At 43.0% G+C, this 18,174-nt stretch overlaps 1 protein-coding gene across 3 annotated transcripts; it reads right to left on the reverse strand.

Annotated features, from left to right (window-relative positions):
• Positions 1–1,161: 1,161 nt before the first annotated feature.
• On the reverse strand, positions 1,162–17,453 carry kctd12b (potassium channel tetramerisation domain containing 12b). 3 transcript variants are annotated; one of them, XM_085476678.1, is made up of 2 exons: positions 16,740–17,453; positions 1,162–2,203 (listed from the first exon to the last, which is right to left on the reverse strand). In XM_085476678.1, exon 2 carries the CDS (start codon positions 2,175–2,177, stop codon positions 1,632–1,634), a length of 546 nt encoding a protein of 181 aa, XP_085332804.1. In that variant the 5' UTR covers positions 2,178–2,203; positions 16,740–17,453; the 3' UTR covers positions 1,162–1,631. The 3 variants fall into 3 exon arrangements, with proteins under 3 accessions (XP_085332804.1, XP_085332807.1, XP_085332801.1); XM_085476681.1 differs by having other exon boundaries at positions 15,622–17,302; XM_085476675.1 differs by lacking the exon at positions 16,740–17,453 and adding an exon at positions 7,934–7,997.
• Between the last annotated feature and the right edge of the window lie 721 nt (positions 17,454–18,174).

Genomic DNA, 18,174 nt, shown 5'->3' on the forward strand with positions numbered 1-18,174 from the left:
TCTTAATGATATTCCAGTACAGAAGCTGAGAAATGTACACATATTTTTGACTTCATGTCCTCCAATATCAGCACCTATGATTCCTGCGCCTTAATGCATAAATAGAAGTAGCTGTGTGATAATGCAGTGGCGTTCAAAAGCAACCAATTTGAGGGTATACTGGTGCTTTAAGGGTGTACTTATTCTTTTACACACTGCTTCTGTAGTTTGGCCTAATTTTTATTAAATACATAATGACGCAGTGTGATATGTTATGTTTTATTGTTCATCTGAGCTGCATGTACATCACTTTAAGACCTCCCAAGGACCAGATTATATTTTATCATATCCTCATACATTAAACCCTAGAACTGCACAGTGTGTACTTGCGTTTTTTTAGTGCCTGTGAATAATCAGGAGCTAGAAACTGACAAAGTAGCATACTATGGCATACAAAGTAGAAGCAGGCACTCTTTAGAGTTCAAATGTACACTTTAAAGCCAAGTTTAAGATTTAAGTTGTTTTTTTGTATAAATGTTAAATGCAGCATGTTACAAAAGAGCTGCAGAGGTGGTGGCAGGCTGGTTTTCAAAGCAAGCCGTTTCCCAATTGCTAGGCTAAGCTAAGCTAACCACCAAGCTCCATACTGCGGGAGAGTCTCCTTCTCATGTCAGAGTGAAAGCAAGTACGCACATTTTCCAGAATGATATTACTGCTTGTTAAATGGTTGAATACTACGATGTTCAGAATTAATACACAAAGTAAATGTAAAATAAATTCTTTCCCCTTATTTTTATGGAAATCATTTAGCCCATAATGGGACTACACTCACACACACCTGGTAATTCATTAGTGCAGCTGGATGAGCATTTTATGTGGAGCAGATAGAGGAACAAATGGTACTGTGCATTGCTTCATGTAGTCATTACTGTCATTATTATTCCACATTCTGGCTGCCTGTAATTACCCACTTTCCTTCCTGGTACACCGCTTTCTCTTTCTGATCCCCCCTCGTTCCAAAAGTGCGGGCTGGAAGATAATGTAATCACAAAAAGAACGAAATTGCAACGCTTCTGAATCAGAGGCAGAAAGGAGTACTGTAGAAGGGCTTTGAAGTCAGACAGTTAATATTGATGAGGTGAGGCGTTTTAGATGATTAGCACCAGAGATTTCACTTCTGTCTTTTATTTTTGCATCATTAAGGTCAAACGCCTAAAATTTCAAACTTTGCTTACATTTTCCAGTTGCTTGATCAGCAGACATGGTACAGGGAGAAGGGCAGAAAGCTCCAATTAATATTGTTTGACTGAGTGAAAAGAAAATGAGTCCAAATATTTTTTCTATTCCAAAAGGAAAAAAAAACCTTGTGTGGGAAAAACATACGTATGACTCACAATCTGGACGTGAATGTTTTCTATGCTGGGTAAACACATCAAATGTAGTGCATGTCTGCTAGACAAGCTCAGCTGGAGAACTATACTTTAGCAGTTCACTTCTGTTGACATGCAAAAGCTACATTAGAGGTTTTTTGCTGACACTCTTCACAAAGTCAGAATCAAAGCGATGTAAATATAAAGCGCTAGCAGCATGTCCTCGCCATTGTTTTAAAGTCCTTGTCAGGTTTGCTCCTTATGATGCCACAGCAAAGCTCTCTATGCATTGTACTTCTTTAGCAAGTCCCTTTGCCAGTGCCTCTTGCGATCTGGAAAAACTTTGGGCATGCGGATCTTTTTAAAGTCCTCGATGCATTTCTTCAGATCCTCCTCCAGCATTTTCCTCTCATCCTCATCCTCATCCAGCCCAGGCGGGGGGCAGCCGTTCTCCCTGACGCTGGGACGTGGAAGCGTCTTTAGTTTGAGCGTGGTAGGACGCTGGGGGCTGTCAGCGGGAGGCGGCGATGGAGGAGAAGGAGGACTGGATGATGAAGAAGGTTTGGATGAAGGCAGAGGAAGGGGGAAGACCGGGGGTGATGGCAGTGGAAGGTCAGGGATGTCTGGCGCAGGAGGAGGAGGTGGGGGAGGTGTTAGGGGAGGAGGAAGCGGGTTTTGGAGGTCCAGTGTTGGGATGGTGCTGGTTTCAGGAAGGCTTTGGGTTCGGCCACTGCTGCTGGTTTCTGCTGTGGCTGACAGTGTAGGTGCGGCAGTGGGTTTAGAGGTCACTGCTTCAGTGGTAGTCGCTGCTGGGGGGTCAGAGGTCATTGCCTTGGAAATATCTGATGAACTCCCTGCAGAAAAAATAAAAAAATATATATTTATGAGCTAAATTTATGCTGATTTCAAATCTTTTCGTGCTTATAGTGAAATAAAAATATTGCTACTGTGTCTATACAATAGGCTACATATGTTCAGTAAATACACAGACAAATCCAGCTGATTAGCTTAGCTTAAAATCAATAGGGAGGGCATTCCAGAATACTAGTTCTTGCCTGAAAGACAGGAGGGCATAACGACCGCCCACAGTCCTGTAGTCATGGTGAGTTTGCCAGGTAAGTAATGTACACTATATATAAGTACTGGATTTGACTTGAACACAGATTAACTAGGGAGCTTTAAAGGTGCCTGTAGGCGTAACAATCTTTGGACTCAGTCAGGCTTTTCTGTTTTCCTCTTTCTAGTCTGTATGCTAAAATAAGCTAAGCTAATCACTCTCTGCATCCAGCAATGCATTCGATTTACAGGCTTCAGAGTTGTACTGCTTTTCTCATTTACCATTCACCGACAAGTGTTCCCATAAAAATGAAACGTATACGAATAACAAGCATTTACATTCAGATGTCTGCTCTGTTTGCATATAGGTCTCAGCCACCTGGGAAGCTTTCCACAAAAATTTGATTACATTTCACCTGTCTTTCTTTCTTTCTTTTTTTTACTCCCTCTTCTTTATCAGAGTGTGTCAGTAGTGTGCGGCTGGCACAGAAACAAACACCTGAGTCTTCAGCGTTACAGTTTTTTGTCTCCAAGAGTACAAAAGTAAACACACGCTGGCACAAGAGCATGTAGGAGCATTATGGAGGCAGTAATTAGCAGAGAATGGAGCTCAGCGTGAGAGATGAGGAGAGTGGAGGGCAGTTTCACTGCTTTTTTCAGTTTTAAATTACCTTTGGTTGCATGACTGTTTATCTGTGAAGATAAATACTGGCGCTGAACGGATGGCGTGAAACCTCCTGACCAAAAGCTTAAGAAGCTTTTTTTTTCACAGCGTGATGATTTTTCATCTCATCTCTGTGTGAGAACTGAGGATGCTGCTGCTATGGCACTTCTTGGAAAAACTAGAGTGTGTGCACATTGTGTACCTCACGGTCTTTGAAAACCAATGTACCATTTTCAAATGCAGCTTCTATTTCTCTCCCTCTCTTTATTTATTTATTTTTAATGAAACCACTGAGCAAGCAATCAGCCTCTTCCTGTCCTTTTATTTCTGCTGCATGCATGATGGCACACACGCTCTGATTTGCTTGTGAAATTACAGAAAGCACCTGCATCTACCTTAAAGTGAATGCGCTTAAAAATGTGTCTTCACTTTTATACTAATCTCACATTTTGACCACAGGTAATGTTAAATCTCACTATATTGTATATTTGTTATGTATTCTCAAACTGTTTTGTCATGTGATCCACTTTGTTGAATATTATGTTCTTTCTTAGGCTGGACGTTAAACAGTATGAAGCATTTGAATGAGCAAAACATTTATCCCGTCATTCACATTACATGGGAGCAAGCTAAACACTGTGCTACAATACTACTCAGCAGGAAATGTTTTTCTTCTGCAGCAAGAGGTCTTTAAAATTTTTGAACAGGTATTAGGAGTTCAGAACACAATGATCCAGGCAAACACAAACACAAATGTCGATATAGGGTTCTGACATGCCGTAATGTGCACACAGCTCAAGAGTTTTCAACCAGATTGGATTTGATACAACCACCAGTCACGAGAGGAAAAATGTCTTTTCCATGAAGGGTAGCTGGAGGTTGCTGGCTCTCACAGGGTGAAAATGGTCCCAAGGAGGATGTTGCACCAAAACCTTCCTTTTGGTTGCTTGGAAATGGAGACCATTCATTTGCAAGTCTCAAATTGGTTGCCTCAGCACTGCAACCATTTTATTTTGAAGGAAAAAAGGCAAACGTGTCCTTTTCTGGTTTCTGCCTCACTTTGCACAGTTTAATTACCACTCGCAGAGTAGCTGGTGAGTGTTTGTTTGACCCAAGGCATTTAAATTCTTCCACCTTCACTAGCTCTGCTCCTTGCATACTCATATTTCCATGTGTCTCCCTCTCATTCACACACGTGTATTTTCTCTTGCTTTCATCGACTTTCATTCCTCTTCTCTCTTGTGTGTACCTCGCTCCAGTGCATACCATAATTGTCACATGTCCAAAATGACATACAAGTTAACGTCACATGGTTAGCCATCACATGACTTCAAGATCTCAGTGTGTGTGTTGATGCAACATGGATCATATTAAATAAGAAAAAAAAGCATACTTGGACTGTTACCTTGGGGGTCTGACTTTTGCTATTTCCCATTCAAGAAAAGTCTACCAGTAACTGATGCAGAAAAAATGCAAAGGGGTGAAAAAATCCATCAGAATGCAAGAAACGAAGTGTGTGGAGCTCAAAATTTCCTGGGGGAAGACCCTGAGATCCCACAACTAATGTGTCTCCTTCCATTTACCAATGAAACCTACTCCTGTGATCACTCACGTTTCCACTGGCTGTGAAGCATGCAGGTACAGTGCATGAAAATGCAAATGAACAGTTAAGCACTCTCAAACATGTTCAGTGCAACAAGCACACACATGCTCACACACACACACATATACACACACAGACATGCTCACAGACATACCATGACACACAACGGCCTGCACTGTTTCCTTTAGCAGAGCTTATCATTACGCTAACCAGCCTTACATAACGGCAAAAGCTGCTTGTGTCAAACGGAGGCGGCACGGCATATTCTCCCAGCTCCTTGGCTTTCTGAATACCTGAATGCGAGTGTGTGACAGAAAGTGCTCAAGCTAGTGTGCAAGAGCAAGTCAGTGTCAGCTGTGTGTGCCTGGGCATGCATATATAAGCGTATGTGTGTGTGCATGTGTAGGTGTGCTTGCGTATGGGCAGATGCGTTTGTTTGTGTGTGTTGTTATTCTGGGCATGAAAAGGAGGACGGCTAAAGACGGAGGGAAAGAAAGGATGTAGGGGGAGGAGGGAACGGGGTAGAAAGATGTTCTCCGCTGTGTGTGCTTGTGCATTTGGTGCATTCAGTGTCTTCATGATGAATACATGTGTTTGTGGGCTTCCTGAACGTGGGAGTATGGGGGCTTAGTAGTGTCAGAGGAGTAATCCACTGGGGGAAGGGCTCCGTGCTTTCCTCCTCCACCACTAAGCCTTATGGAGAAGAACAGCAAGAGAGTGCACTCAACCCTTTCCCCGGGCCACTTCTCCAGGGATATATGCAAAAGCTAGAGCTTTTTCGCACACATCACCCGCCCCACCTCCTTTTTTGCCTTTCCCATCTGTTCAGTGTGTCACATCCCTGCGTTGCCATCATTACTGCTATTAGCAACTCTAATGTGTCACTGTTGCCGAGGTTTATCACCTCTCTCTTATAAAACGTCTCCTCTGCTGTTTGTAATGCTGTCACCTGGATCTTTCATTTTGGTCAAATCAAAGCGCACCATTTATTCCCACACGGAGACTAAATAAAGCCATGAAACAGCTTGTAGGGCCTTAAATAAAGCTGGGTTGATATTAACAGTCAATTGAAATAAAAATAAAGGATTTTCTTTGACTTGTGTAATTATAAAGAGGTTAAAAAAGGCAATGATAAATGTCAAATGGCCACTTGAACAAATCATTCTCATAATAAAATGCCCAGCTTTTGAGCAGAAATAAATATGTTTACATCGTGGTGCAAAAAATGCTTTTAGTCTGTATGGCTAATTTACCCACTTTATAACAACAGGAGAAGACGTGATTCTTTTTAATTAGTAGTAATTTTTAATATTAGTGGCCACTTTGAGCGACAGGTAGCTGATGATACAGGTGGCTGTGTTGCTAGCTAGCTTCACCGCTACTGTTTATGTTAATGCCTTTTGGCCTATTTTAATGCAATAATATCAGACAAATAGCATTGCTCACTGTGTGGTTAACAGTTCTAAGAAGTCCATGTTCCATCTTTGGTGAGGTAAATACTGGGATTTTTATCAGTATGTTAGTAAGAACTGATTAACTGGTATCTGTGCCATATAGGCTCTGTTGACATTTTGCTAACCAAACATGCTAATGTTAGCTGATAACGCTCTCCGATAGCTGATGATTGCTAATTCTTTCCTTGTTGAAATGTTCACTTTTTACTCCAAACACACCAAGGTCGCCATCAAACTAAAGTCAAGGCTTTAGTATGTTCACAGACTGCTGTGTGACTTCATGTTTGCGGCTGAAATCTGGGATCTGGGGAGGCCAATAGTTCTGTGTGCATAGCTCAGCCTTTTCTCCCTGCTTTCCTTCTTTAAGAATGGCTTCTTGACAGCCACCCTGCCACTGAGACCATTTCTGATGAGGCTTTGATGAACAGTTGATGGATCAACTGATGATCTCTCAGGTCCCGTGTCAGGTCTTTGCTAGAATTGTGCCCTGAAGCTGAAGCGCACAGATGTTGCCATAACAAAGCTGGGAAGTAATGGCTAGAGGGAATCATTAGCAAGCTAAACCTCAAATTTCCATGCTACTAAAAGTTCACTGAACTGAATAATTTTATAAGTTAAATATTCAAGGGACTGCTAATGCTGTACATAGACAGCATGATAGATGGACTTTGTTTCCATTTCTAAAAACTAAGCCAATGCTGGTGTGCCTCAAATGTGTTTTCTTTTTAATGGCCAGGAGGGGGCTACTACTCTTTTTATAGAAAAAAAATTGAGATCATGCTGAATAAAGCGTTATGTCTGTTTTACAAATTAAAAAAGATGTATATACACTCTATATAAGAGCTGATATCCCTGTGCTGATGTTGTTCCTGCATCATCATAATGTCTGTCCATGTCAATATAGTTGTGATGTCATAGCGTTGCGATGTTTATATGAAACTATCTTCTAGAAGATATAGTAAGCATTTCAAGTGTTTTCTTTATTAATTTATACAATATGATAAATATTTTATCAAGTCTGGCCAAATTTAGGTTACTAATGTTGGTTTGCTAGTGATAATTTATAAAAGCATTAGCTAACTTCTTGGCTAACACTAACTGAATGCTCAAACAACGTCATTAGCAAGTTGCAATATTGAACCTGGAACATGTGCAGTTTCGTTGGTTTCACAGTGAGAAGTGTTTTACCCTCATCAAGTTTAGTTTCATAACAACAAAATGGTGATGGAGACAATGTTCAATATGAGGCTTTTTAACAGCAGGTGACATCATAGTGGCTGCAGCCATCTTTTACACCGTCTGTTAGTAGCCTACAAATGTTTATGATATGTTGGTTTGTTGAAAAAAAGAGGAAAAACTTTCATATTGCACTGGCTTTAAAGTCCCTAAATGCTTTGTTGTGCTTGGATGTTTCGTCAAAATATATCTGCTACTCACACAAGGTCAATTAATAAAAATTTAATTGAAATCCTAAAAACAGTAGATGAGTGTAGAACAAAGCTGCGTATCAGCAGCCACGACCGGGTCAATCAGCTTGCCGGTACTTTTTAAAATTCACTGCGACCGCTGACAGGTGTCGTGGCCTGAGGATGGAGAGACTGGCAAACAAGAGGACATCATCATCTCCATGGAAACGGCACAATGATGTGCAGGAGCCAGAGCTGCACAAATGCATAGTAATGTCTCTCAGACTGAGAGGAGCATTTTATCCTTTGTGGAGATGTACATATGGCTGTATCCTGCTGTTTCAAAGGAAACTGCACGCTACATAGTTTTGCCAATTGCAGCATGTTCCATATCTAATTACCTCGTATTCAGCTCAGATTTCCATCTCTGTTTTGTCAAACGATCTGCATGGTGCCTAATGACAGTGCGAGCGTCGCCTCCTACAGTCGCCTCTTTCATTGTCCTTTTTATCTCTGATTGACGACAAGCAAATACATACGGGGGTGTAATCAGACATAGTAATATTCTATTCTTCACATCAACTTTACATGCTGGGGCATAAACAGAGCTGCCTATGTCAAAATCACTGGAGTGCGCTCACAAGTCTCAGAGCAATTACAAATCTGTCAATCTGCATAATGTGGAGGAAATGCCTGATGTAAACAGCTGGAGACCAGAGAGTTGCTGCTATGTAAGAAAACTTAAAGAGGGGAGTAAAGGTCAGAGGAAAGAGAGGGTGAAATAGTGGGAAAAGTTTGGAACAAATTTACAAGCGCTAAATTTCTAACAGATACGGTGTTTCACTGCATTTAGAAAAGACCAGAACATTTTTCTTATTTCTGCATGCTTGCACGTATTCAGTCTTAGTGTCTGCTGATTCACCTGCCTCAAGTACCTCCTCTTTATCTTCGCTTTCCTTTCAAAACCCTGAGCTGCTACCTGGCTCCCACAGGGCATAACCAGCCTGCCTAAGCACCCTAAAGTCCATCCTGGCACCCCTCGGCTCCTGCAGCTACTGTGCCACCTGCTTCCTCTTTCCTCCTGCCTGCTTTCAGCAAAGTCCAACCCTATCCTGGGCTGCAGCACTAAGACCAATCCTGACTGTTCAGATTACTGATAATTAGAGGGACAGATTAGAGCCCAAGTCTCCAGATGGCCAAGGTGAATCCTATTCTAATGACAGCACTCACAGACACTGTGAGCTCCTTTAGACCAGCACAGACACAGAAACACTCAGTCGCATGTTTTTTCCAGTTCTGTCATTAATGGATGGCATGAAAATCAAATTCAACAAATTTGAATAATTCATTGTTGAGAGATATTTGTTTGCATAGGAACATTGGAATAGATCATTTTATTCCTCAAAATGGATAAACTAAGCCCGATTACCAACATGCAATATAAAACTTTAAAAACACTGTCGTATAGCCTTTATAATAAATGTATTTATAAAGGGTGGGGTTAATACACCTGAATTTATTACAGAATAAGAACAAATTCTAGAGATATCAGTAGAGAAACATAATACAGCTCTATATTGCTCTTTACTCTCTGTTGACTTTTAAAGAGATATATCCAGCGAGCAGCACTTCACTGGGCGAAAATGCCAGAGAAGATTGGCCAGACTGCTTTGAGGTTAAGCGCAGCAACACCATAACCACTTGTCATAACTAAGGTATGCAGAAGAGCATGGCTGAATGCACAACACAGCCTTAAAGCACAGGCTCAACAAAATTGGACCATGGAAAAACATTGCCTGGTTTGATGAGTCTCGGAATTTGGTGTAATTGGCATGAAAGCATGGATCTGTCCTGCCTTGTATATCAATGGTTCAGGCTGGTTCCCAAAGCTCACATCAGCTTAAAGTGGTTTCTAGCAAGGTGTAACTGTACAGGAGTGGCTACTAGAGTTAAAATGGCCCATTAATAAGTATTAATGGGCCATTAATAAGTATTATTAATAACTCTAATAATTAGAGTTAAATCAGCATTTTGTTAGTACCTGATTAAAAAAACCACAGGACACGATAATGGCAGTTGTTACCCAACGTGGCTCTTGGTGACACATCAAGGAAACAGCTGACGCAATGGCCTCTGGAGTGAAAGCATTTGGTGGCTCTATTGTGCTGAACTAGACATTTTACTGGTGTGGTTTGCCCCCCGAGAGGAACGTGTCATTACAAATCTGTACAAAGTTTTTCTGCGTGATCATTATTATCCTATCATTAAAAGTTTCTATCATGATGGCAGTCTTCTTTCCCAGAATGACAACTCCCCCCGTCTATAGAGCATGCGGGTTCACTGTTTTGATGAGAATGAAAATGATATGAATTATATGCTTCACAGTCAGCAGAGCTCAAAATAATTAAACACCTACGGGAGATTTTGTACCAAGTGTTAGCACTGTCCACCAGCGCCATCAAAACACAAAATGAGGGAATATCTTTTGATTTAACTGTGTTGATTTTTTCCAGGGAAGTTACAGACCCTTGGAGAATGAATGCCAAGAAGTACTTCCCTTTAATTTGTCAAGTTTTACGTAAAATAGAATCATTGCATTTCTTTTAACATGCCGATTGAGGCAGCTTCCACCCTGCCTTTCCCAATCCAATCTATTACATCTCCATTTTGGCCTAATTGTGCCTCTTTTCTTTTAAAATTGCTCCTGCCTCGTCACATATTTATAGTCTCCGTGGGACTGTATATGCCAAGCTTTGCCACTTCAGTTCTTCCTTTTTGTTGCTTACACTTATCCTACAATTTCCCCGTTGACACTTTCACTTACTATACAACTTATATCGTGCTTCTTCATTCCACTCATGCTCTTGCTCAGTGCCTGCACAGAGCCATCATTTCCGTGTTGGAGAATTGCGCCGACAAAGGGAAAAACAAACTGGCAATGCAGGGAGAGTAATGAGATAACAGCACTGTAAATCAGTAGTGATTCCAGGTTGTCACTCCCCCCTCTGGCTTCCCCCCTGACGTGACCATCTCCTGTCCTAGCACAATGAAGTCCCTCCTGTCTCCCCCCCTTCCCTTGTCATTCGGGGTGAAAATGTTTTGTGACAGCTGCTCTCTGTAGGAGCTGAGAATGAGGGGAAGCCAGGCATGTGGAGAAGCTGGAGGACAGAGCGATACAAGTGAATAAGGTACACATCTGGCTCGGTGCCTGACTCACTATAAATAGCCCAACACACACACAATGAGACCAAGAAGTCCCAAGCCAGTGTTACTGTACTCCCTAAATGTTGGCTTGCATGGCAGCAATAGCAAACAAGGGGTGAACACACACACACAGACATTTTGATGGAGAACACAGCGGTGCACCTCAGGCCGCTGCTACCCCCCGCCCAGGTTGGTCAGTGCTACTCCAAGGTAATTATCAGCAATGATGTTGTTCTATATGAGCATGTTCTTCTCTTTGTTTTAATTGCCATCAAGAGAGGAGGAGGGAGGTAAATGCCTTATTTGCCTGCTAATGCATTTTAAACTGTTCTCAAAGAAGAGTGAAAACAAGGCAGTCGATTAGATCTAAAACCTCACGGCCCAGAATCAAAATCCCAGCACGGGAGTTGTGTTGCACATCTTCTCGTTGCAACTTCCCTCTCCCCGCGAGCGCGCGTGTCCGTGTGAGCGTGCGTTTAGAGATGCCAACTGCACGCTCAGCATGTTTGTGTGAGAGGGAGTGGACCTCAGTCGCACTGACGCACCCGAAACGGAGGCCTGTCCAACCTGTCATCCAAAAAAAAACCAAAAAAAAAAAAAAAAAAAACCACACAAGCGTAAAGGCAACAGAACAAAACAACAAGAGCCAAATTATCCTGGCAGACAGATCCAAAAGCAGACGAGGCAGTGAGACATAAACAAGTACAGCCACATGGCTGCAGCTGAAGGCTCAGAATGAACAGGAACAGCAGCTTTCAGACATCTGAGGTGCTGAGAAATTGACTCACCCTTGTCTTGTCACTCTCACACATGCAATATGTCTCTCCCCGAAAAAGAAAGATGTAGTCTAGGAATCTTGGCTAAGTTTAGTCAGCTTAATGGTGAAGTTCATGAATCACAAACAGATGATAAAAAATACTGTTTCTTCCTTATGGTAAAGATCAACAACCCCCCATTTGTGCTGGTTTCATGCTACAGATTGATAGTGATAGCAACTATACTGAGTGTGCTCTTGATTCTGCAGTGTATCCCTTGGGTGCAGTGTGACTGAATCTCTTTGGGGGTGCTGATGGAGCTGACAGGCCGCAGAGGAGCATCTTACAGCACAGTCCTCCCCTTCTCCAAATAACAGGAAGAGAGATCAGATGGGAACACCGAATCCTTGTCAAATAAATACCCCCGCAGTCTCCCAAATATCTATCTCTCTGTGCCCCATTTTCCAATCCCCATTTCCTTTGACGTGCATCTGTTCCTGTTCTCTTCTGCCTTCTTCCCCTCTTTTTCCAAATAGAGAATGCAATGACCCAGCTGGCTCCGAGACAAGGATCATCCTCAGAGAGGGAAAAGAGACAGGGCCAAAGCATGTTGTCATGTAGAGCAGCCTACAGTAGCAAAAGCTTGGGTCAAATCACTGCCTGAAGGCACGCAGAGAAGCCAGTCTCGCACTCATTCTCGAATCCTTCGACTTTAGTGACAAATGAGTCCTCATAAATGTGAAAATCTGCGCTTGAAACAACAACAAATGATTGATTTCATTTGATAATTTGTTGTGTGACAAGCTGAAATTTGGCAATCTGCTGCGTTCCCCCCCCCAAAACATGAAGAAGCAAAAGGTCATGGTAAAATATCTTTATTGTGACACTGAATATGAATAGGCATACTGTGGCGACACAGTGAGAACCTGCTGCCTTTGCAAGCACACGAGCAGACAATGCTACACTTTTCAACCACGTGTTTCACAAGACACATTTTAAAAAAAAAGAAAAAAAACACCACTGAATTTCAGCGCGCACATTTCGTCTGGTCTGTGGATGCTCTGAATGTCAGCGTCTGAATGTCAACGTTTCCACGCATCTCGCTGCTGCTGTTGAATCTCAAGGAATTTGCGCTGACGAGAGGAGGAGAGGTTAAGGAGGCCAGTGCCTGAAATTTCACACGAAGGCATGTTTCTCCATGTTTGCGCTAATGACTGACCTTGGCACTCCCGTGTTGCTGTAGTCCGCCGGAGGACAGCGACAGAGGAATGCTGCCTGTGACTGTGTTTATTTGGGCTGGAGAGACACTGCAGGCACAGTATTGTCCTGGTCTCTGAGGATTTGTCATGCATTCCAGAGCGGGCGGGGGGGATCATTTTTTTTCTCCCTGAATTAGAGAGCAACATAAATTTTTCACAAAGTTTTGTGAAGCTCATTAGCTATGCTTTTATCAAGGCCAGAGTGAGATCAGGTTTAGAGGTCTTATACTAAGATAATTAGCATGAGATAATCGCTCGGTAGAGAACTTCTGAGACAGAGTTTATAAAAAGACACGTGACTGCCTCACATACATAACCCTTAAGTCTGGTTGTTGTTCGAGTGTAAATTATGACACCTTTGCCCTCAATGAAAATACTTTGTACTTATATTGTATTTTGCTGTTGTTTTTTATTGATGACACACAAAAATGATTTCTAGTCTCTCAGAAATGGATAAACTGTTGCTCTGCGGGAGGTTGTAAATACTACGGAGTCCTGAAATTTAGATTCAATCTTTAAGATTTTGACTGCACACAGAAATTTGGTCAATTATTGGCAACAAAATAAGGGTTTTCTAATCTGCTTGGACAAGGCCTGTTATCTGTGCATGTCCTCGTTTCTATCCTGGCTCAGATTTTTTGGTCAAATGCTTCACGCAAGTCCAGGCTGAAGAGAAAAAAAGAGGGTAAAAAAAAAAAGTGGAAAAGCAGATGGAAGGATGGAGGACATGGTGCCTGAGGGCTGAAAATTTCATACGGAGGAGAGTTTGTGTCCAAGGACATTTCCTCTGATGGGAAACGCTGAGATGAAAATTTGAACGGCTTTACTTGTGATTGACTTGCATTGTCACCGAAAATTAAAATGTGAAACTGCGGTAATGGGAATGTGCTATTTTCATCATACTTTGTGCTCCATGGTATTCAAAAGGAAAAAAGACAAAAAGAAATAACCCCCCTTTTTGGGGGTTAGGAATGGAAATACAAGCAGGATAGAAAGAAAGCATATTTTATTTGACAAATCAATTTGCGTTTGGTGGAACACTTTTAATATCAGTGTTGTCTATGCCTGCAGCGACACACTGCAGCAGGGTCTAACAGACTGACTCGGATGTCAACAACACTTCATCACACTGAAACACAATATTGCAATTTCTAGACATTTCAGAATACATTTATTACAACTGTCAGACACACTAAAAAGTCGACACCTTGCCGCACGGGTGAACTTTGCCTTGCGCTGCCTGTTCCCCGAACAGTTTTAAATGAAACCTCTTATTTGTCCTCATTTTGAGCCATTTCTGCATTTTCCTGTAATCTGATGAATCCTTTGTTGGATTTAAGTGTCCCACGTTTATGTTAGTCTGAGGTATATGATGTGCAGACCCGTCCTGAGGCTGTATCTGGATCTTGTGCTCCTTTTTGAGCCGGCTGTGAGTTACGCTCGCTATAAGCTGCCATTGCTACAGTGGTGAGAAAACACTGGGCTTTGGCTGGCTACAGCAAATCCTACCCTTTCTCACTGGTACAGAAGGAGTGAGCTATAGTCAAATACGCAGCCGCTTCAGCTAATACTGAGTATTATTTATTAACCTTTATTTAACCAGGAAGATCCCATTGAGATTAAAAACCTCTTTTTCATGTTATTAAGAATAACATTGTTGATTACGGGACATCCAAAGATCTGCTGTGATGACTGCTGATTTCTTCTTACGCAAATAACAGGAAGCAATGTGTAAGCCCATTCTGACATGTGACCGGCTGTGGAAAATAATTATCTTTAAGATGTAATTGATGCAACACCTTCCATCTTCTCTGCCCTATCAGTGTGGGTGATTAAAATACTGAAAGCTCCACTGCACAGTCAATACACACACCTTTTCCCCCCTCTCTCGTTGTCTGTCTCTAAGATCTCTTGATATTTGAGCTTTAATATTTTTTCAACATTTGCCACACAACCCGTTTTCTTTCTTTCTTTCTTTTTTTTTGGGGGGGGAGACCTCCGCACAACTTCAATCTGCTTTTTCTGAAAAAATAACTTCACTGCAGTCTTTTCTTTTCTATTCACTCCAAAGCAGTAGAACAGATTAACTATGGCACGTTCCCAAACCACACGGACATGGTACTGGACACATTTAATAAAAACTAAAGGAAATTAGATTACACTTCCTTTGTGTGCGTGTGTGTGTGTATGTGTGTGCATGTGTTGGGGTTTCTCACGTCCCTCAAGGCTGATAAGATGTCCAATTATTTGGTAATTTAGTTCAAAGGAGCAGGAGACAGTCCGATCTGCTTGAGTAAGCAGGCAAAATATAGCACTGTACATCACGGCAACTCTTTGAAGCCCTTTCCCTTATGCCCTTATGACTGGTTCAGTAGTCATATAGACACACTGGTGTTTTTTATTCAACAAAATTAGCTCTTGGATACAGTATTGTGCTTTAACCAAGGCATATGCACTATATAGAGAGTACAAAAAGGGAATAGAAGGTATCAGTCTCTGCAGGAAAGGCTGTGGGGTTGCTGTGGTTCAGGGCTGGGGACTACAACTAGATGGAGAGGCGGCTTAAGCAAGGGCAAAAGCTTGGCCTGATGATGGGGGGGGGGGGGAGGGTGAATTCGGGGTTGAAGGGGAAGGCTGCAGGTTCGATCTGCAGAGAAGGTATGAAGAGTCAGAGCAGCGGCCAGGTACTGTTCACAGGATAAAAGCTGGAGGCTGTAAAGAGAGATGGAAGGGCACAACATCTACAGTACATCTACTGGTTCAGAAGCCATCAGAGAGAGAAAGACAGGATGGCTGGAGGCTGGAGGGGGAGGGGGGTTCTTGGATACAGGGTGAGGGGACCGGGGAAACAAAGCCGATAGTCTCACTCACGGTAGAACACATATTCAGTGTAGCTGGTCCAGATCTTGTCGTCCGTCTGCTCGTGGGCAAAGGCACAGGTTCCTGTGGAATTGCAGGCCACCATGTGAAAGCCTGCATCTGCCAGCTTGTCAAAAGCCTGCTCCAGGAAGGTGAACTTGAGATAGTAGCGGGATGTATAGCGCTCAGGGGGGCGATCCGGGTCCCGGCTCTCGTTCAGCGTTTCCCCAAACACCTCTTTAGCCAGGGAGGTCTTCCCACACACCATGATCCGTGCCACTCGGCGAAATTTGGCATCCGTGTGGCTGTCGCGCCCCAAGGTGTAGGAGCCTCGGTAGCCAATAGTGATGAACCCAGAACGTTTGCCATCCATGGCGCCGGGCACCAGGCTGGCACAGGCAGCAGCAGCAGCACCCAGAGAGCCGAGGTTACGGGAGGTGTCAGTCCCAGGTGAGGAGTCCTCTGTGTCACTAGGACATCCCTCATCACCAAGGGAGTTCTGTTTGCTGATTTTGGGTGCCAGAAGCCTGACGAGCTCTGGCAGGTTGAAGAACTCAGCCTCTCTCTGCAAACGACCGCGCTCTGGGAAGTGGTCTGGAAGGACCAGCTGCTGGTCACGCATGTAGTCCAGGATGTAACGAAACAGGAAACCATCACGGTCTACAAAGAAGCGCCCCTTTGTGTCCCTGGCCAGTCCTTTGGCTGACTTTTGAGTAAACATCTCCCACAGCAGAGAGTCTGGCACGCTTGTGAGTGTAGAGTAGCGGGTTATGTACACCTGCCCACCGACATTGAGCTCTATGATCTCTGGAAAGGGTATCTCCTCTGCAGATATGCCACTATCTGGCAAAGCCATGTTCGCCTCCTGCCACGCTCGTCCACTTAGATGCAACTTTGTTTTACTTGTTTTAACTTGTTTTAGTTATAGTTCAAATCGGGATCAGCACTGGAACTGTTTCCAAGCCTTTCACGGTCAATGGTGTGGGCTGCTTGGCTGCCAAATTTCAGGTCCTGTGCTATTGGAACGCTGCACTATTTGTCAGCGCGTAAAAATAAGAAAAAAAGCTCGCATAAATGCTTTAAGCTGCCACACTGCTTCTAATCTAACTACAGCTTTTTCATTTACTTACTATAACATAGCGCAGGGATTCAGGAAGCGGTGACTGGAGCCGTTGTGTCCATGTCCTTTACGCGCAGGTAGACGTGTAGCTTGAGCATGAAATTCTGCTTTCCGTACCAGCTCTCTGGTCAGAAAATGCACCATTTGCACAACTACTCATTACGACTTCTCTTCGTCTAATCTCGTTTGGGAGTCCTGGCGCAAACAGGATCAGAACTTCAACAATGCGTTTTATAGCAGTCCGGCTCTAAAGGTTCTATTGTTGTTAAAATCCACGCGAAGAAGACGAAGTTCCAAATGTAGTGAGAGGCTATGACAGTTATTAAAAAGATCTCATTCGTCTCCATCCCTTTACGCGCGCTGGTTAGCTGCTCAGACTCTTCGCTCCGGTGTCGTCTCGTGCCAAACTGTAACTTAACTGCATCGTAACGGTGGACACGGCGTTTATCTCTTACGCTTAACCACGCCCCACGGTGACGCGCCTCTGCCGTGATTCAGCTCAAAAACACCCAGTCTTCCAAGAACAAGCCGACAGCACCTTTCCGTGATTCTCCCAGTGGAGTCGCGGTTATGATTGTGCGATTTGACTCCAATTTGTCCTATAATGGTCTATTAATGGGTCGGTTTTTATCAGTGAGCTAGACCTGACTAAAAGCCATCTAAACGCCAAACTGCACCACTGCCCGAACCTTATATTTGCCAGGGTCACATTCAAACCCTCGCGCTTTCTTAGAAAATTCTTATATTGTTTGATGCCATAATTTTTGGCACCGCTCGCAGTGATCAGTGTGGTCACTTTGCGCGAGAGGGGTGGGATAACAGCGACATCTAGTGAGCTCTCTAAAAGAAACAGTTTCCCTAAACACTGATAACAACTTAAATTCTGATTATAAAGATATAAAGGGTTGTTATTGGAGATAGTGCGCTGTAGTCTAAATACCTTTTCACTCAGAAATCTGCACATTTGAACCTCGCTGTGCACAATGATTTACAAGCACAGTTTGGCTCACTGTTGCTCTTCTGCAAGGTGGAAAGCTTCTCTGTGCTCAGCCAAGATCTGAGTTACTGTGATGTGACCATGCGGCTTGCACGGCTATGAAACTGAAACTAGAACCCACCAGCAGCCCATATCACACAGGGTTTTACTAAAGTAAGACACAGAGTGCATGGTCACAAATAGATGTGGTATTTACTGAATCATCTATTTTATAGTGTAAAGGCATGCATCTATACAATATCACAAGTGCATTTTGCAGGTTTCAAAACTCTGAGATAGTATCCAGCTGTTCCCTGGGTGAGAATGCCTTGTTGAGGCCAGATGTCAGAGAGAATATCTAGACTGTTTTGAGCTGATAGAAAGCCATAAGTAGCTCCTCCGCATACAGTGTTGCAACCAACGTATGCAGAAGAGCATCTCTGAACACAGAACATGTGCACCACACTGA

This window comes from Copadichromis virginalis, linkage group LG2 (genome assembly GCF_057382275.1).
Source record: "Copadichromis virginalis isolate Kocher_CV1m ecotype Utaka linkage group LG2, C_Virginalis_male_GT1.1, whole genome shotgun sequence".
Taxonomy (NCBI): Eukaryota; Metazoa; Chordata; class Actinopteri; order Cichliformes; family Cichlidae; genus Copadichromis; species Copadichromis virginalis.

What these genes read in the sequence shown, in the direction of transcription:
- kctd12b (XM_085476681.1), bottom strand. Translation starts at nt 16,465, where the DNA reads ATGGCTTTGCCAGATAGTGGCATATCTGCAGAGGAGATACCCTTTCCA. An exon ending in CACTGAATATGTGTTCTACC is followed by an intron (nt 2,204 to 15,621) that starts GTGAGTGAGACT and finishes TTTTTTCTGCAG; the next exon opens with GGAGTTCATCAGATATTTCC.